Source organism: Aethalodelphis obliquidens, unplaced genomic scaffold, assembly GCF_003676395.1.
Source record: "Aethalodelphis obliquidens isolate GAN/ISIS:26980383/991018 unplaced genomic scaffold, ASM367639v1 scaffold61, whole genome shotgun sequence".
Classification (NCBI taxonomy): Eukaryota; Metazoa; Chordata; class Mammalia; order Artiodactyla; family Delphinidae; genus Aethalodelphis; species Aethalodelphis obliquidens.
Genome location: NW_020838005.1, coordinates 3,862,210 through 3,882,514, shown reverse-complemented (window position 1 = coordinate 3,882,514; position 20,305 = coordinate 3,862,210). Strand labels below are relative to the sequence as shown.

Below are 20,305 nucleotides of genomic sequence, written 5' to 3'. Positions count from 1 at the left end.
GCCCCTTTGGCAAAAAAAAAATATCTTATTAAATTCTTAGGTTGATATAGTCTGCTTGTTTATTTTTGTTGTTGTTGCCTGTGCTTTTGGTGTCATATCCATGAAACCATTGCGAATACCAACATCATGAAGCTTTTCCACTATGTTTTCATTTAGGAATTTTAGTGTCAGGTCTTCAGTTTAAGCCTGTAATCCACTTTGAGTTGTTTTTTGTGGATGGTGTAAGATAAGGGTACAATTTCATTATTTTGCATATGGATATTCAGTTTTTACAACATTATTTGTTGAACAGACTGTCCTTTCCCCATTGAGTGGCCTTGGCACCCTTGTTGAAGGTTATCTGACCAGATACACAAGGGTTCATTTCTGGACTCTCTATTCCATTGGCGTGTATGTCTGTCTTTATACCAATACCATACTGTATTGATTACTGTAGCCTTGTAATGTATTTTGAAATCAAGAAGTATGAGTCCTCCAGCTTTGTTCTTTCTTAAGATTGATTTGACTATTTGTAGTCTTTTGTGGATCCATATGAATCGTAGAATTGTTTTTTCTATTTTTGTAAAAAATGTCATTGGGATTTTGATAGGGATTGCATGGACTCTGTAGATTGCTTTGGGCAGTATGGACATTTTACCAGTAATAGCAATTCCAGAAAAGAAAAAGAAAGAAAAACAGAGAAAACAGGAGAAAAAAATTTTCAAAGAAATAATTCAAGAAAATTTCCAAGAACTGAAAGTTAAATGTACCCAGAAAAGTAGATGAAAAAAGACCCATATCATAGCACAATATCATGACATTCTAGAACACAACAGATAAAGATCCTAAAAATCTCAAGGGTAAGGAAAAAAGGTACCATGTCACTGGAATGCTGTATAGCAACAAGGGAAGCTAGAAAATACTAGGACAAAGGCTTCATAATTTTAAGGGAAAATAATTTGTTACTTAAAATCTACTGCCAAATGATCTGAAATTTGTATATAAATGATCTGAAATGTACATATATGCATTTCATAATTAGGGTATGACCATAAGTCCCAGTTTGTCCAGGACAGTTTTAGTTTACGTGTTATTATTAATAGTTTCTCTTTTAATAGTGTTGTAGTTTGAATGATAAATTATATTACTAAGTAATGCCCAGGGGATTCAGGGAAGATTGCAGTACAGATAAATAAAAATAAACATTTAAATAATGAAATTTTAAAAAAAACACCTTAGATGTCTTTCCTGAATATTTGGACTGAAGTCCTTCCTTTTGTCTAAAATGCTTCTGCATTGTTCAAGAGGCAGTAAGGAGCAGCTGAGTCGACACCATGACATTTAGGGAACAACCATGGAAGCGCATCTCTGTCATGACAGGCTGAGTGGCCTGGTGGTGGCCTCCTGAGTGACTGAGAGCCCCAGCCCACGTCAGCGGGCTTCAAACTCAACACGACAGGCCTGACGTGCACGCAGCCGAAGCAGCTCAGAAAAGGGGTGGTGAGCTGCTGCTTGGCTTGCTAAGCTGCTCAGAGCATCACTGACCACGGAAGGACCAGCGACCCTGCTGCACACCTGGCTGCTTCCCATTCCTGCCTCCACCCAGGGTTCTTAAAGGTTTGGGGCTGAGAATCCCTCTGAAACGGATAAAAACAATGGACTCCCCCCTCCCCAAGGAAAACGCTCATAGACCCACACATGTTCTCAAGGGTTCACAGGTCCCTGACACCCATCCTTGGATAGACTCCCACTGGGATCCACAGACGCTGGGTTAAGAATCTGGCCTATGAATTACCATATGATCTAGCGGTTCCACTTCTGGGTATATACCCCAAAGAACTGACAGGAGGGACTCAAAGAGATATTTGTACACCCATGTTCATAGCAGCAGTATTCACAGTAGCAACCCAAGTATCCATCGATGGATGAATGGATAAACAAACCGCGGTCTATACATACAACGGAATATGATTCATCCTTAAAAAGGAAGGAAATTGTGACATATGCTATAACATGGATGAACCTTGAAGACATTTTGCTAAGTGAAGTAAGTCAGTCACAAAAGGATAAATACTGTATGATCCACTTAGATGAGGTACCCAGGCTAGTCAAATTTATAGAGTGAGAGAGCAGAAGGGTGCTTGCTGGGGGCTGAGGGGAGGGAGAATGGGGAGTTATTGTCTAATGGGTACAGAGTTTCAGTTCTCCAAGATGAAAATAGTTCTGGAGCGGGATGGTACCTCCTACATCCTATATCCTCAATGACTAGCAGGAGACCCCCTTGGGGCACAGGCCGTTGGGTTTCTTGAATTCATTCAGAGTATGAGGAGGAGAGACCTCTGGGGCCCAAAGTGCACAGACACAGACACTGCAGGAGCTGGGAAGGGAGGGGGAAGTCAGACCCCCTTGAAGGGCTGCCTGCTCTGACCTGGGACCAGGGGAAGACAGTGCAGTTGGAGAACTCAGACAGGCAGAAGGCATGACCAACACCGACAGCTGTAAAACAGCTAACCCACCAGAAGGAGCAGATGACTCTCCGTAGCCTTTCATGTCCACCGCTAGTACCCGGAAGCCCGCCTGGGCCAGAGCAGGGATCTGGAAAAGAAACAATTCAGACCCTCTCCAGTGTGGGCTCATCAGTGTTTTGCTGACGTCACCTCTTTGCTTCCTTCTATCTCCCTGTTATTGTAAATGGTTCAATTCAAAGTGCCACGTGGCACTACCTGGTGTCCTCACCATGGGGCTGGAATGAGCCCACCCGGCTGCCATGGACGGTCGTAGGGTTTGTGCCCTGCACCTAATGCCACACCTGACAGAGCACCTTTCCTAGCCAAGACCTTGCAGATTTCTATATTCATTACAGAGATGTCCCAGCAGGTGGCATAAAGCATCTTGAGGAAGTACGCGTTTTTTAATCTGCAAAGGTGGCATATAGGCTAGCACAGATCTGAGCTCTGGAGCAATCTCCGGCCCCAACATTTCAGAGATATCGTGGTCATACTTGGGAGATGATGCTCCACAGTAAGGTGTCAGCTTCTTAATGATATTCCAGGCTGGCTCACACCATCTAGACACTTCTCTCCCCTCACCCTGACTGGGGCGTACTTGCCCCAGTTTCCCTTACCTGGTACCTCCAAGAGAACCAGCTCTCCGGAAATCCGTGGCAGAGGCATACGGCAGGGCCAGAGCCCAGCTCCACAAAATGCAGACACATCCCAGGCTGTAGAAGAGAGAGGTGAGCGGGGAGTGACCTCAGCGCAGGCCGGGGGTAACCAGGCACCTCTTCCGCAGATCGCCCCGGGCCATTTCAATACGTTGCCAGATCGTGCCTGACCCAGCTTTCTCAGCTAAAAACCCACCAATGTTAGAAGAAAATGTCTGAGAAGAGACACGTGATCGAACTGTGCCATAAAAACAGGCAGTTTTACTGGAACAAGAGCCTGAAAAGAAGATCATAATGTTGGAAAACAAAACAACTTGGCCTTCCTCCCTAAAAGGCCCTCATCCTGTCAGAGTTTCTGCTGTCATTTGACATGTTTTCCACACTTTAAACTGGAGGCTGATTTTGTACAGGGCATGGTATTCACATGAAGGTGCAGAATACCATGATTATTTCATTAAAAGCTGTTTAGCTCTTGAATATGAACATTTTTTCCAGCTTTGCTATACTTCCGGTCCTTTGTGGGCTACGTGGGTATGGCCAAGACTGCCGGGGCCCAATATCCACCTTCTTCTCTTCTCCTTGCCTCCTGCTGGTATTTTCCAGGCCTCCCCCAACCTTCCTGCAGTGGCCGCGTGACTGGCCAGTGGCATATGAGCAGAAGAAATGTGTGCCCCATCTGGGCCGTAAACCTCCCGCGCACCTGGTTCTCCCTCTCTTTTCCTATCTGCACCTGAATGGACTGGGCCTTGAGGAAGGAAGAACCTGCAGAAAGGAGGAGCCTGGGTGCTTGAATGACTGCGAGGAGAGAGCCTACTCCCAACCCACATGGGATTGTGCTGCAAGCCAGAAACAAACTTGGAGTCAAGCCACTGAAAGTGTGGGGCTGTTTGTTACAGCACTGAGCCTACTCTGACTATTACAGGCGGGTCTAAGCAAAAGAACTAAAGCAATATATAGTCAAAGTACCCTATTTTTCCCCCAAAGTACTTCATCTCTAACCTTCTAGTGGAAACAAATGAGAAAAATAAGCTTCACTTTATAGAAATCCACTTGGAACAACTCTGTTTCGCTGCATCTCACACTACTCCAAGCTGGCGTTCCAAACCGGAAGTTTCATTCACAATTCCCAACAAGCTATTCCGCTCAAGAAAACATTGGGCTGACATTTCACAAACCCTTTCTTGGACTACAGTCTTTTTTTTTAATCAGAATATGTTCTCTAGTCTTCCCTTTAGTATTTGGCAAAAGGAGGGACTTGAACTTTAAATTCTATGCTCCTTTATACTGAAAAATGTTATAGTTCTGATGTCCAATCAAATGATCCTAATCCGCCTCTGTCCTCAATGGATCTTAACTAGAAGGCTCGTTCTTGCTGCTAGATATTTGATTCAGCTGAGTAGCTCAGCAAATGCATGCACTTTCCCATCCTTTGAACAGTGTGCTCTAAAATTGCCGTTAAGCCAGAAAACTGAAAAGACCTATTATCGACACACTTTGAGTTGCATTAGCATCAAGGCAATAGCACTCCCAGAGCCTGGGCTCCCCAGAGGCCACTGCCCCAGCCCTTTAGTTTTGGGGTGAGGGCAGAGGAAGTGGTTAGGCAGCTCTGATCACACTCCTTCAAGGTCAAATGGGGAATCTACTGAAACTGGCTGGATACGCAAGCATCAGGAGGATTATGAAAGTAACCCTGTCTGTAGGATTGGAGATGCAGGGTCACAGCCCAGACAGACCCCAGCCCCAGGCAAAGAGCCCCTTACTCGGCATCAACATTAGAGACGAGGTCTGAAGGGGGCTTATGAAACCTTATGAAACTGGTCCAGGAGCACCCAGGGTTCTAAGCGCAGCCACGTTGACCAGAAAAGCCCTTTCTCACTATCCAAATCCCACTCATCCTCTGATGCTCACCTCACCACTGAATCTCATCCCCCGCAATTACAGTCACTTTCTCCACCCCCTTCAGAGCCCATTCTGAGCGCTTGAGCCACTGCCGTTAGGGCCGCATCCTGTGATGTAACTGCAGGGAATGTTACCTTGGCAGAAGGCAGGCCGTACAATCCTTGAGGTCACAGAAGACCTCCATTCATCTAGGTATTTCTCTCTGTGCCTAGCAAATAGCAGATGCTCACTGAACATCCATGGGGCTCTCCTCCGGGGCATCAGGTCCTCCCCAGGTCCCAGACCTGCACAGCTCAGGACACCAGCTCTCCTCTTTATGAAGCACGAGGTGATCAACACGGGGTATTTCAATTAATCCTTACAAGAACATTGAGGGGAGGTATTATCGCCAGCTCATTATGAAGCTGTGTACACTGGGGTCCAGAATGATAAGAAATGTGCCCACGTTTGCCAACTTAGTAAGTGCCAAAGCCAGGATTGAAACTGGTTCCACCCGGCTCCAAAGCAACTGCTGAGTTTTGTTTTGCTTGGGAGCTAACCCGTAGCTTTAGGTCCTGTCTTAGTTAGATGGCCACAGTGACAAATGAAGAAAGATCCCAAAGTGAACCTGAGAAGATGTTTTAAAGCCCTGCTCTGTATCCCGCTGGGTCAGGAGTCAGGGCCCCTCTGCAGGTGGCCTTGGTCTTGCTGCAGCCCTGACCCCTGGGCTAATGACTGGGCATTTCCCTCTCTGTATCTGGTGCCTCCCTGCATCCCTATCTGGCCCGTGCCTGACACAAAGGAAGGGCCAATAACACCCGCTGGATGAAATAATGAAATAAAGTGCCAGACATGCAGGCTGTGGGGACAGAGCAAGGCCCCACGTGGCCTTTTGTTCCGTGGGAGTCTGACCACATTGGTCCGCGTCTGCTATTGATTTTTTTTTTTTTTTTAGCTTCTTAAATTTTTATTTATTTATTTTATTTTTGGCTGTGTTGGGTCTTCATTTCTGTGCGAGGGCTTTCTCTAGCTGTGGCGAGCGGGGGCCACGCTTCATCGCGGTGCGCGGGCCTCTCACTGTCGCGGCCTCTCTTGTTGCGGAGCACAGGCTCCAGACGCGCAGGATCAGCGGCCATGGCTCACGGGCCCAGCCGCTCCGCGGCATGTGGGATCTTCCCAGACCAGGGCCCGAACCCGTGTCCCTGCATTGGCAGGCGGACTCTCAACCACTGCGCCACCAGGGAAGCCCTGCTATTGATTTTTGAGGAACCATATTTGTGGGAAATACCATTTCCATATACATGATGGATGTGTAGCTACCCTTGAGATTTCACAAACGTCTCACAAGTCGTTTTAGGGGGGCTGGTTAGAGAGACTCAGCTGCTGGTGAGAGAGCGCTGACTCACCTTTATGGGCACGTACCCATGGCTCACGGTGCTTGGATCGCAGGGGATCGGTCGGGGGGCTGCAGTTTGGAGAAGCTGAAAGTAAGAGAGACACAGTGAGGCAGATGGCTCTGCTTCCTTCCACGAGAAGGCCTCAGAGTGAGTTCACAAAACTCCATAAGACAGCCCCTGGGTCACCTTTGCCATGGCTTCCTGAGTCCTATGGGTGACTGACCAACCCAGCCCCCTCTCCTCTAGGGTCAGTGGAGTCCGGTGACTGAGTTCTGGCCAACAGGATGCAGACAAAGAGCATGGCCTATGCCATTAGAGATGATCATACTAAGTGAAGTAAGTCAGAAAGGGAAAGACAAATACCATATGTGTGATATCACTTATATGTGGAATCTAACATATGGCACAAATGAACCTACCTACAAAACAGAAACACACTCACAGACATAGAGAACAACCTTGTGGTTGCCACGGGGGAGGCGGGGAGGGAGAGGAATGGATTGGGGATTTGGGGTTAGTGGATGCAAACTATTACATTTAGAATGGATAAACAACAAGGTCCTACTGTATAGCACAGGGAATGATATTCAATATCCTGTGATAAACCATAATGGTAAAGAATATTAAAAATGCATTAAAATAAAATTTAAAAAAAGAAAAGCATGGCCTGACCACCAGAGCTGTGAAAATCCCTACATGATTCTCTATATTCTTTTCCCCCTTTTCATCTGGTGTTCAGCGTGACCTCAGAAACCACCAATAGAAGACGGGGGGTTCTCCATCAACCTGGGTCCTAGAATGGCTGTGAGGCAAGCCCCTGGCCACCACCCACTGAATTTCACATCTGCGAGGAATAAACACCACTTGCTCCCAAACACTGAGATTTTGGACTTTAATGAATATAATTCTTCTCTAGGGCAGTTCCTCAAGTGGTCACCCAGGCTTATGCTGGACACAGCCAGGAATGCCAAGTTCACAGAGCAGTCATCCCATCATTACATGACTCTGTTGAAGGGTTTCTTCTTCAAGTCGGCCAAGATAGAACTCTCCGGGCCTTGTATGGGTCAGCTCGGGCGGCCACAACACTGTGCCGCAGACCGGGGTGCTTAAACAACAGACATTTGTTTTCTCACACTTCTGGAAGCTGGAAGTCCAAGAAGGTGCTGGCAGGGTTGGTTCTTCCTGAGGCCTCTCTCCTTGACTTGTAGACGGCCGTCTTCTCCCCGTATCCTCACATGGCCTTCCCTCTGTGTGTGTCTGTGTCTTAATCTCCTCTTCTTATAGGGACACCAGTCTTAATGGATTAGGGCCCACCCTTATGACCTCATTTTACCTTAAATACCTCTTTAAAGATCCAATCTCCAAATACAGTCACATTGTGAGGTCCTGGGGGTTAGGGCTTCAGCATATGAATTTGGTGGGCGAGATGCAATTCAGCTGATGAAAGCCTTCTGCCTGCCGGCCCCAGTTCTGTCCTCTGGAGACCCAGGGGGGTCAGGTTACCCATCTTTGTCCATCTCGGTAAACAGGAAAATGCCTGAGCAAAGGATCCTTAAGAAGCTTCCGTAATGTATTGGTGTCGGTTTCCTTGAGACAGAAATGACAAAGGACAGGATGCTGAGCACATATAAGTGGGCCTTTTGTGAACAGCATCATGTTGGTGACTCCCACCGTTTGACTTCTCATCTTTAGTCCTAAACGTGAGACCTAAGGAAGAAGCCGTTCTCTTCCGCTACCCAGTTTTCTGCCCTCTAAAATGCGGAGGAGTAGGCTATGGAATTCACCTACTTCGAAACATGGAAGAGTCTTCCTGGGCATCCTCAGAGGTTGAGATAGGTGGGCGCCCACCTCTGTGGCGTCTGGAGAGGACCCAGGGTGTGGCCCGTGGGGACAGGCAGCTGGGTGCCTCTGACGGCAGTGAAGGAGCCCAGACACCCACCAGGGCCAGCGTACCCTGGGGTCCTTTATCTGATGTGTCCCCGACTTCCTAGGTCACACACCAGGGGATGTCCCATTGGTTCCAGGGGTGGGGAGGGTGCAGGTTTCCTACTCTAATGATTCTGCCATGTGTTTGTCCAGTTTATAAAGCCCATTTATGACTGATTCCCACAGCCTTCCTGAGAGACAAGAGGCGCTTCTCCTCTGTTTAAAACGAAATGATTATCATTTTTCCTTATACCTTCCCCATATCCCTGAGGAAAAGGTAGGTGGGACAATGGCTCACTTTCCCAATTTTACAGGACAGGTGTCTGTGGCTCAGAGGTAATGAGGGGAGGAACCTGGTAAGTGGAACTGGCAAAAGGATGCTCCGATTCCAAGTTTGGATGCTTCCTTCTCTGCTGCACAAGACCTCCAGGCTTGCAGAAGGACAAATCAAGCTTGGGTGCGATGCTCTAAGGTTGTAGAGTCATTAGATATACGTTTTAATTTATTTGTTAAAGACGAAAAGTCAGCTGTTCCTGTTATGGGGGCAAAACTGTGTGCCCTCCAAATGCGTCTGCTGAAGTCCTAACCCCCAGGACCTCAGAATGTGACTAATATTTGGAGATAAGGTCTTTAAAGAGGTGACGAACCTTAAATGACGCCCCTGTAGTGGACCTACTGGAGACAGAATCCAATCTGACTGGTGTGTTTACAAGAAGAGACACATACAGGGGAAGACCGTGTGAAGACACAGCAAGAAGCCTTCAGAAGAAACCAACCCTTAACAACTTGCTCTTAGACTTCTGGACTCCTAGAGAGATTGCTGTCTCAGCCACCAAGTCTGTGCTACTTTCTGGCAGCCGTAGGAAGCTAATATAGTTCCCTTTGGAAAAACAGTGTGACGCCTTTTACGTCAATCAAGTGTATGGGCTCCCGCACCTCCTTTCCCATCATACTGACACGAGCAAAGCATGGCCTACAAAAGCCTACGAAACTGTCACTCCCAGACTCAGTGGGATCAGTGATCTTAGGTAACATTACAAGAACAAGAGCTCTGGCACAGCAGGCTAATCCCATCAGCCCCCAGGGGCATTATTACGGGCAGCCCAGCCTCCTGGGCTCAGGACAGGTTTACTCAGGAGCCTTCCCTCTGACTGCCAAGAGGGTGTGACCCAGGTGGAGCTAAACCACTACATCTGAGTGCAAGCAGCATGACCAGGCAGAGCAGAGAAGCACTGGGGCCCCCCTCCACACCCCAGGGGCAAACCCAGCAGCTACATTCTCAGTATTTACTCTGAATGGGTGGCTTTGAAGGCCCCACTCTAGTCTTGGTCCTCTGAGTCTGACCAGTATAGATTCTTGCTCTCAGAGTGTCCTTTTCCTGTTCACTGACTGCAGAGAAGGAAACAGGAAGTTCTTCATGGACATCATGCTGATTGCACTAAGGGTAACGGTCTCCCACCGAGGAGCTCCCTACTGGGAACCACACCGGGAGCAGTGAACGCCCTCACTTGCTTTGTCGCTTGCGTACCTAAACACAGATGAGCGACAGGAAATCTGACTCAGAGTGGACAGAAAGTTACCTGCACCCCGGTTACTTTCTCCAGCTCCCTCAGGGCAGTGTCAGTGTCACGCACGAGGATGGTGACCATCCCCAGGTCACGGGCCGGCTTCAGATTAACTTCGAAGTCATCCAAGAAAACCACCTGAATGCAAAGAGCATGGATACTAGCATCACTTCTACCAAAGCAAAACTCATGCACAAGGGCCACTGGCCAGAAACACGTTAAAGTGAGAACAGCGGTTGAGATTAAGAATTAATAATCTCACAATAAGGTTGATCGATTAGAGATTAAGAATTATTTTTTTCTCTCCATGTAACTCTTTACTCTTAAAATTAAAAACATTTAATTACATAAGCATAAACATAAACACACAGATAGATATACATGTTCACTGAATTCTGAAACTGTAAAAAGATTAAAGAAGAATATAAACTTATCAGGATGACATTAAAATTCATCTAGGAAAATGTATGAATAGACCCCCCAAAAAATGTCTGGAAAAGAACTATAATAAAGTCAGATAATAAAACAGAGAGTCGAGGAATAGACTCATATCCAAATGAAAATTTAGTTTCTAATAAAAGTGTCATGCCCAATTGGTGAGGAAAAAGATTATTTAAAAGATTATTAAATTATTTCAACAGTTTGGGGGAAAAAGTGGGTCCTTCCGTCACTTATTCCCCAAATAAATTCTGAATAAATCAAAGATTTAAATGTCAAAAGAAATGATCCTTAAAGAAAAAAAGAAAATCCTTAAAGTTGTAGAAGAAAGCATGGGGCAGTTATTTATAATCTTGGATTAGGGCAGGTCTGGTTGTCTAAGCAGCTCATCCAACCTAAAAGCCATCAATGAAAAGACATTTATTTATATGCATACTAAAATTCAGAGCACTGTTATAATGCTTAATCAGGGGGCTGAGAAGAGCAGAAGCAAAGTTTGAGAGGAGAAGGGAAGAGTTCTGGGATTGAACAGGTAAGGATTTCCCTCTGATCAGCTTGTGGGTGAAGCAGGGTTAACAAGAAAGGGTCAGAAATGCCAGAGAAAGGAATTTCATCTTGGTCCAAAGGCCTTTTTGGAGATTGGAGTAGGGAAACACAACAAAAACAACATTTTAGACTAGATAATCTAGAGACGGCATGAAGACAGAATTTAGGGGTGCGGGGATACCCCTACAAGGAGAGTTCTGCAGTACTGGAGCCCATTCCTGCCCAGCCTTTGGTGGGGTGACCCTGACCAGCCTGTGTCTTGGGAAAGTCTCCCAGGGTCTATGTTTCTTTTAGGTAAACTGAGGCAGCTGGTCTGGCAGCTTTTGACAATACCTGTTTTAAACAAGGTCCTGTAAGAGCCACAGAGAGGAGCCAGATGCCCACCTCCGGTAGAACTTTCTAGGTTGAAGTGGTGGGTAAAAGCCCTTCAGAAGTCCTGGCCTGGGAGAAGTGGCACCTGCCACTGGACGTAGGACCACCCTGCCAGGTCCCAGGTGTCCCCCATCTCTTCACGCCTCCTCAATTTTTCTCGATTGCAATATCTCTAGAACATTCTTTTCGACTGAAAGGCAGTGTCTAGGTACCTCACTGGGGCTGGCCTTCAAGACGTCCAGCACGAACTTGTAGATCTGAGGGTCAGGCTTGGCCATTCCGATCCTGCATGACTCAATCAGGAAATCGAAGTGCGGCCTGAGCTCACACATCGTCTGGGCCAGGCTGCCTCTCTGGGTGCTGTCATCCAGCCAGATGTTGGTGAGGATGCAGGTTGTAAATCCTGAGTGAGAAGGTACCAGTGAATAGACCAGCTATAGAACTTTGCTCTGAGAAGCTCCGGGTATCCCACAGGGGGCCCCCAAGACGGGGCCAGGCGGGATTCTGCTCACTTACATCAATCTCCTGATGTCTGGCTTCTAAACTGACAAGTTAGAAAAGCACCATTGTTACCCATAAGCCCCTCCCGGCGCAGACGCTAGAGCCTCTAACGGTGTGCACCAAGGGCTTTCAGATGGAAACACTACATCCCTTCATTTCTTGCAATCGTAGAGCAAGAAGTTGTGATATTCGTCAGCTCATTGGATCAGAGTTTTGACATTCATCAGCCCATTCGATCCTCACACCTTTGGGGCAGGCAGGGCAGATCTTACCACCCCACTTTTACCAACGGGAAAATGGAAGCTCAGACACATTTTAAGCTGCCCAGAGCCGCAGAGTGCAGGCAGAGCTGAGGCCGGCCCAGAATCCCACCTTTGGACTGCCACTCCAACCCTCCTCTCAGTCTACGTTACTGCAAACTCTGCTGGACCACGCTTCAAAACACCTGCCTTGGCAGAGACGGTGCTCCCACTTCAAAACCAGAGGAATGTAAACAGAGACAGCATTATCCCCTTCCTAACCACACAGGACAAGAACCGGGAGATGCTGGAAACAAGACAAGGATAAGTCAATGGACAGACCCTTTCCATGTAATATGAGTGGGAAATATGTCTCAGACACAACCAGGTAAGGCTACTGATACGTGGGGAGGATGACCTCAAACATGCCTGTGACGAAGAGCTGGGCTCTGCCACTAAATAAATGTCTATTCAAGGAAAATCAAGTGAAGGAATTACTAATACATATGAGTATAAATGTGCCTGTCATTGAATTCAATGCACATTTAGATGTATTTTGACCTGACCCTCCCAAGGGTTCTCGTGTGGTTGGGTCAGAGAATGGCCAGTCTCAGATCCTTACCCTTCTTTTTGAGAGTGAGAGCTGCCTTAAGCATGGGGTCGTTGACCTTTCTTGCTGCAAGTGCCTTGCCAAAGATCTGATTTATAGAGAAATTCTCAGGGAGGCAGATTCCAGAGTCCTCAGAACATTTCCTGCAGTTTTCTTCCATGAATGGCATCCACTGTGAAAGTGAATTGATGAGGGATTGTCAATTGGTGAAACCACTTGGAAAAGCTTTGGGCAGCATTTACTAAATCTGAACACATGCATTCCCTGTGATCCAGCAATTCCACTCCTGGACACATACCCAGTGGAAATGTCCACATATGTTCACCAAAAGACATGTACAAAAATGTTCATAGCAGTACTTTTCCTAAGAACTGCAAACTAGAAACTACTCAAATCCCCCTGTTAGGGCTGAACTGGGTCCCCTACAAATTCATGTTGAAGTCCTAACCCCCAGGACCTCAGAATGTGATTGTCCTTTGGAAAGAGGGTCTTTAAAGAGATCATTAAGGTAAAATTGTGGTTCTCCAAGGACAATGGTGCTTCAAGGACAAAGGACGACCCTGCCTGTAAAAGTTGCAGTGTTACACCCCCAACAGGACTCTTACTCGCTCCCCTTACCGTGTTGTGATGGTTACGAAATTCCCTGAGCCCACCTGGGCAACGCCCACCTGGGCAACGGGACCTGGCCCAAATAAGGAAAGGCATCTTGCCTGTCCCACTCCACCCTATAGAAGGAAGGTATATGTGCCTCGACCAATCCGTAAATGAAATTTTCACCTCAGACCGTTCCTTTGTTTTCTGGCTATAAAAACTGATCAATAGCACATGTTTGGGCTCGACTCTCCCAGACTACTAGGAAGTCAGCCAGCCCACTGTTCAGGCAGCCACCCCTCCCTCTAATAAATTCTATAATCTTTACATTCTGCCTTTGTGTCTGGAAATTCTTTTCCAACCTGCATTGGGACCACGACAAAAATGACGTCGGGGGGCCCTAATCCAACCTGACTGGTGTCCTTATAAGAACAGGCGATTAGGACACAGACACACACAGAAGAAAGAATGTGAGGACACAGGGAGAAGTCGGCCACCTAGAAGCCAAGGAGAGAGGCCTCAGAAGAAACCAACCCTGCCAACACCTTGGTCTTGGGCTTCTAGCCTCCAGAGCTATGAGAAAATAAATTTTGTTGTTTAAGCCACCCAGTCTGTGGTATTTTGTTATGGTAGCCCTAGCAAACGAATACACCCATTAATAGCAGACTGGATTGTGGTATATTTATACACTATCATAGTAGCACTCTTGTCTCGTATATAATAGTCCCGAACTAAAAATTACCCAAATACCCATCGATAGCAGAATGATAGAGAGCCCAGAAAAAAACCCCACGTGTCAATTAATTTATGACAAAGGAGCCAAGAGTACACGATGAGGAAAGAACAGTCTCTTCAATAAATGGTGTTGGGAAAACTGTATAGTCACATGTAAATGAATGAAATTCATACCACTTCTCCCTTTCCTTACCTTCCAACAATATTACTGCAGCTTTTTTTTAATTGATTCACGCTTCAGTAATGTTTATCCCCAATGGTATCATTACAGTTTTCATTCACGAGTTGCCAAAATATGTGTGTGTGTGTGCGTGTGTGTGTGTGTGTGTGTGAAAGACAGAGAGTTTTAAAGTGACCACAATTCACTACACTCCCCACGCTAAGACCACACTTGTCTTCACTGGAAAGGTGGGCTTTGCTTTCTATTATGATGGGCCCCAAGTTCTCTGTTAGACTGATAGGTGGCTGTAATTCATAAATTAAAAAAAAAACCAGACTGCTTTATCTGTGTGCTCATAGAGTAGATTCTCAATAGCCTTTCTTCTCCGAGGCACTAATTGAGAATTCAAGTGGTTTTAGATCCTGATTACTTTATTTAAAAATAATCTCCAACTATACTTCAATTTTAAAAAATCGAGGTTGTAGTAACAACAGTAACTACTATCTATTGAGCACTGATTACGTGCCAGGCACTGTGCTAAGCACTTTTCAAGCTTCATAACAACCTAGGAGACGGAGCATCTTATCGATCTCATTTTACAGGTGGCAAAACTGAGACTCTGAGAGGTTCTGTGACTTGCTGTGCTCACGCGTCTGTAAGTGGGAGCTATGCTCCAAATCCCGACATCAGATTCCAAAGTCCACCCATCTTATAGTTGGTAATTAACAAAACTTCCCCTGACCCAGTAGCCCTTGTCTGATAATAAGTACTCTAAGGATGACTACTATCAAGAAAACAGAAAATAACAGGTTGGCAAGGATGTGGAAACACTGGAAACCTTGTGCACTGTTGGGAGGAAAATGTAAAGTGGTGCAACCGCTATGGAAAACACTATGGTGGTTCCTCAAAAAATTAAAAATGGAAAACTACCCTATGATCCAGCAATCCCACTTCTGGATATATATCCAGAAAAACTGAAAGCAAGATTTCAAACTTATATTTGTACACCCATGTTCCTAGCAGCATTAGACAAGGTGACCAAAAGGAGGAAGTAACCTAAATGTCCATTGATAGATGAATGGATAAACAGAACGTAGTCTATCCACACAATGGAATCTCATTCATCCTTAAGAAAGAAGGCAATTGTGACACATGCTACAATATGGATGAACCTTGAAGACATCATGCTAAGCAAAATAAGTCAGTCACTAGAGGACAAATATTGCATGATTCCAGTTATATAAGAAATGTATAGTAGCTAAATAGAGGCAGAAAGTTCAGTAGTGGTTGCCAGGGGTTGGGGAAAGGAGGAATGGGCAGCGTTGTTTAATGGGTATAGAGTTTCCGTTTTGCAAGATGAAAAGAGCTCTGGAGATGGACGGTGGTGTTGGTTACCTGGCGTGAATATACTTAACACTACCGAATTGTATACTTTAAAATGATAAAGGTGGTAAATTTTATGTGATGTGTATTTAACCACAGCTTAAGGGGGAAAAAAAAAAAAGCTACTCTGGCTGCTGTAATTCCCTGGCATAGATCTTCAAGGGCTTGGAAATTTCCTAATCACTGGGGTGTGGCCCTCTGCTTGGATCAAAGAGACAATAAACAATCTGAAATGTCTCCAGCCCAGTCTTGTGAGTTAAGCGTTATAAGGGGTAAACGGGTGAGGCAGACATGGCCCTGCCCTCACGGAGCTTACGGTCAGCAGGGGAGATGGGTGTGTAGTTACAGAACACCTTCTCAAGGGGGTCTATGAGGGGTCGCCACACCTGGGAAAATGTGATCTCTCCCTTCATCATGCGGGCACTGGAACCATCTGGGCCTCCCTTCACGAAAGCTCCATTCAGAAAGCCACTGCAAGACACAAAGAAGCATCAGGAACGTTCAGATGACTTCATCACAACGGCAGGTAGGGGACAGACACCTTGATTTTGGACTTCTAGCCTCCGGAACTGTTGTTGAAGCCACCCAGTCTGTGGTCCTTCGTTCTGGTAACCCTAGGTGATTAATACGCCTCAATTCATATCCATCTCTTATATGTGGTCCTGAGGAGTAGCAGACATAGAGAGAGCAGCTCATTGCCTTCTCGCTTCCCTACGTTACAAAACATAAGGTCCCATTCCACTTTCTTGATCATTTCCCACACCCAGTGGTGGCTGAGCTACCCCAGCATGGCTGGCTGGGTGACACCAGCCATATAATGGATGGCACGTACCTGGCATGCACGCACAACTCTGAATCCCTGGCCGACTTTAATAACCCATCGCCACATCCTATACCACTGCATCCAGACACTGATTTACGATCCTTCTTAGTCCAGTGTCCCAGGCAAATATTTACAATGGACTGGAATCGGCAACCCAGTTAAAAGTATTTACCATTCCCATGTTAAGAGAACAAATATCTGGGAGTTTCGTATCTGATAAGTCAACAACCTTTTACCTGACTAACCCTCTTGCAGGTAACAATAATCAACTTTAGACAAAACATTAAAAAAATATATATCCCGGGCTTCCCTGGTGGCGCAGTGGTTGAGAGTCCACCTGCCGATGCAGGGGACATGGGTTCATGCCCCGGCCCGGGAAGATCCCACATGCCACGGAGCGGCTGGGCCCGTGAGCCATGGCCGCTGAGCCTGCGCATCCGGAGCCTGTGCTCCGCAATGGGAGAGGCCACAACAGTGAGAGGCCCGCGTACCGCAAAAAAACAAAAAACAAAACAAAACTATATATATATATATATATATATATATCCCTACTATCTGTACCCTTGCTCCATTTTCCAGCATCAGCAGTGGCTTTGGCACATCTTTGCCATCAGTTGTCTTTTTCAAAAAAACAGCATTGTTAAATTATGCTTACATAACACCCAATTCACATGTTCTCAGTGTACGATTCAATGACTTGTAGTAATTTATATTATAGAGGTGTGCAAATATCACCATGTTGCAGTTAGAGCATTTCCATCACCTCGAAAGGATCCCTTGTGCCCTTCCCCAGCTGCCGTCCAATTTCAAAGAGCAACATACAGTTCAACTCAACAATCTTGCACTGAGGACCGAAGGCATCAAGGCATTGTGCCAGATGCAGTGATATAAAAATGGAAAAATTTGGATCTATTCTTAGGGAGCTCACAGGAGAACAAGGGAGGCAACATATAAACAAATAACTATTACACAGTGGATGAGTGAGATGGAAAAGCAAAGGAAAATTGTTTTTTCTGCCTGAAGATTAGGGGCTGATAAAAGAAGGGAAGTGAAAGAAGAATACAGCTCTAGAGGAAGGAGATGTCAATGACTCTATAGGACAAAAGCAGGCAGTATTTTTTAAAAAGAAGCAATTTGAGATAAGTTGTTGCCATTGGAAAGCATGACTTTCAAATTTGAAGGTTAATAAAAGCAGTGAACAGTGAAATGGCTATTACAGAAAATGAAATTAGTGAATCAGAAGACCCACCAAATTTTCCAAGAACAAAGAGTAAAATGATGAAGCAATTAAAACTAATGTGCAAAAAGATAAGACCTATGGAGGCCAAATTCCTTCAATAAACAAGAAAAATCACAGAAGGAATGATCAGAGAAGACAACAGTCAAAGGAATAATGGGAGAAAATGTCTCTGGGTTGAAGAAAACTCTGAGCTCTCAAATCAAAAGTGTTCGCCAAACACGAGGCTAAATTAATGAAAAAAGAACCACAGCAGGTATAGGGTAGGGAAATGTTTCAATTCCTGGGATAAGAAAGTATAACAGACAATCTTTTGTGTAGAAAAACAGATTACACACAAAAGAAAAACAATTCAGACTGATAAAGCCTTCTATTCTGCAACTTTAAATGTAAGAAGATTGTGGAGTAATACTCAGGAGACACTGAGATAAAAAGATAACAAGAAACAATACCCCCCAAATCCATCCACAGACAGCTTACTTTATGTCCAGTGAGGTCCTTTGTTTTAGAGATCTTGGTTGATTTCAATAACTGACCAGTTGGGTCATTTGGTTTTTTCTTTTCCCATGCTTTAAACTCCTGCTCTGGTTTTAAATTCACCAATAAAGAGTGAGCCCACAAAACCACAGTGGCCCCCACCATGATCCCCAGTAAAAGCAGAATTCGGGCCCATGTGCTCGCTCTCTTTCTCCTCACGTCCTCACTGTGTGGCCCTAGGAGTGCTGTGTAATTTCCAGGTCTTGTAAGTAACAAACCTTTACTTTTTTCCCTGATGACTACTCCTGAAGGGCATCTTGCAGTCACAGTAAGAACCACAAGGGCTGGTCCGACCACAACATTGATTATTCATAAGCTGAGAACCACACAAACCACTTTCAGACAGGTAAAACTAATACAATTGTTTGCTATCACGCCTTTCCTGGAAAAAAAATTCAAGAAAGACTTCTAGTCAACTTAAAGATAGACCAAAATAAAAATCTTGAGGACAGGAAAGAGATGGTTTAAAAGAAATGATAACAAACAATTGGAAATGAAATTTTTTAAAAATATCATTTACCTTAAAATTAAAAAAAAAAACAAAAAAAATCTAATGAAAGACGTTTAAGACCTCTACACTAAAAACTACAAAATTAAGAGAAATTAAAACCCTTGAAAGAGATTAGCGGGGGACCTTCAAGATGGTGGAGGAGTAAGACGCGGAGATCACCTTCCTCCCCACAAATACATCAGAAATACATCTACACGTGGAACAACTCCTACAGAACACCTACTGAATGCTGGCAGAAGACCTCAGACCTCCCAAAAGGCAAGAAACTCCCCACGTACCTGGGTAGGGAAAAGATAAAGAAAAAACAGAGACAAAAGAATAGGGACGGGACCTGCACCAGTGGGAGGGAGCTGTGAAGGAGAAAAGGTTTCCACACACTAGGAAGCCCCTTCGCGGGCGGAGACTGCGGGTGGCGGAGTGGGGTAGCTTCAGAGCCACGGAGGAGAGGACAGCAACAGGCGTGCGGAGGGCAAAGCGGAGAGATTCCCGCCCAGAGGATCGGGGCCGACCGGCACTCACCAGCCCGAGAGGCTTGTCTGCTCACCCGCCGGGGCGGGCGGGGCTGGAAGCTGAGGCTTGGGCTTCGGTCAGAGCGCAGGGAGAGGACTGGGGTTGGCGGCGTGAACACAGCCTGCAGGGTGTTAGTGCGCTACGGCTGGCCGGGAGGGAGTCCGGGGAAAAGTCTGGACCTGCCGAAGGGGCAAGAGACCATTGTTTCGGGGTGTGTGAGGAGAGGGGATTCAGAGCACGGCCTAAAGGAGCTCCAGAGACGGGCGCGAGCAGCGGCTATCAGCATGGACCCCAGAGACGGGCATGAGACGCTAAGGCTGCTGCTGCCACCACCAAGAAGCCTGTGTGCGAGCACAGGTCACTCTCCACACCCCCCTTCCGGGGAGCCTGTGCAGCCCGCCACTGCCAGGGTCCCGGGATCCAGGGACAACTTCCCCGGGAGAACGCACGGCGCACCTCAGGCTGTGCAATGTCATGCCGGCCTCTGCCGCCGCAGGCTCGCCCCGCATCCGTGCCCCTCCCTCCCCCGCGCCTGAGTGAGCCAGAGCCCACGAATCAGCGGCTCCTTTAACCCCGTCCTGTCTGGGTGCAGAACAGATGCCCTCCAGTGACGTACACGCAGAGGCGGGGCCAAATCCAAAGCTGAGCCCCGGGAGCTGTGAGAACAAAGAAGAGAAAGGGAAATCTCTCCCGGCAGCCTCAGAAACAGCGGATTAAAGCTCCACAATCAACTTGATGTACCCTGAATCTGTGGAATACCTGAATAGACAACGAATCATCCCAAATCGAGGAGGTGGACTTTGGGAGCAACTGTAGACTTGGGGTTTGCTTTCTGCATCTAATTTGTTTCTGGTTTTATGCTTATCTTAGTTTAGTATTTAGAGTTTATTATCATTGGTAGATTTGTTTACTGATTTGGTTGCTCTCTTCTTTTTTTAAAGTTTTATAAATATATATATTTTCTTCCTTTTTCTCTTTTTGTGAGTGTGTATGGGTACACTTCTTTGTGTGATTTTGTCTGTATAGCTTTGCTTTTTCCATTTGTCCTAGGGTTCTGTCTGTCCATTTTTTTTTTTTTTTGTATAGTTTTTAGCACTTGTTATCACTGGTGGATTTGTTTTTTTGGTTTGGTTGCTCTCTTGTTTCTATTTTTTTTAATATTTTTTCTTTTTAATACTTTTTTATTTTTTAATAACTTTATTTT

At 45.9% G+C, this 20,305-nt stretch overlaps 1 protein-coding gene across 1 annotated transcript in view; it reads right to left on the bottom strand.

Moving 5' to 3' along the window:
* The window catches only part of EPHX2 (epoxide hydrolase 2), a 57,523-nt gene that overhangs the window by 28,611 nt on the left and 8,607 nt on the right, over positions 1-20,305 (bottom strand). Inside the window, exons 2-8 of the mRNA XM_027087929.1 lie at positions 15,870-15,954; positions 12,627-12,786; positions 11,477-11,667; positions 9,924-10,046; positions 6,427-6,501; positions 3,104-3,199; positions 2,496-2,574 (exon numbers count right to left, since the gene is read on the bottom strand). Coding sequence (XP_026943730.1) covers positions 2,496-2,574; positions 3,104-3,199; positions 6,427-6,501; positions 9,924-10,046; positions 11,477-11,667; positions 12,627-12,786; positions 15,870-15,954 — 809 coding nt within the window. The remainder of the gene's footprint in view (positions 1-2,495; positions 2,575-3,103; positions 3,200-6,426; positions 6,502-9,923; positions 10,047-11,476; positions 11,668-12,626; positions 12,787-15,869; positions 15,955-20,305) is intronic.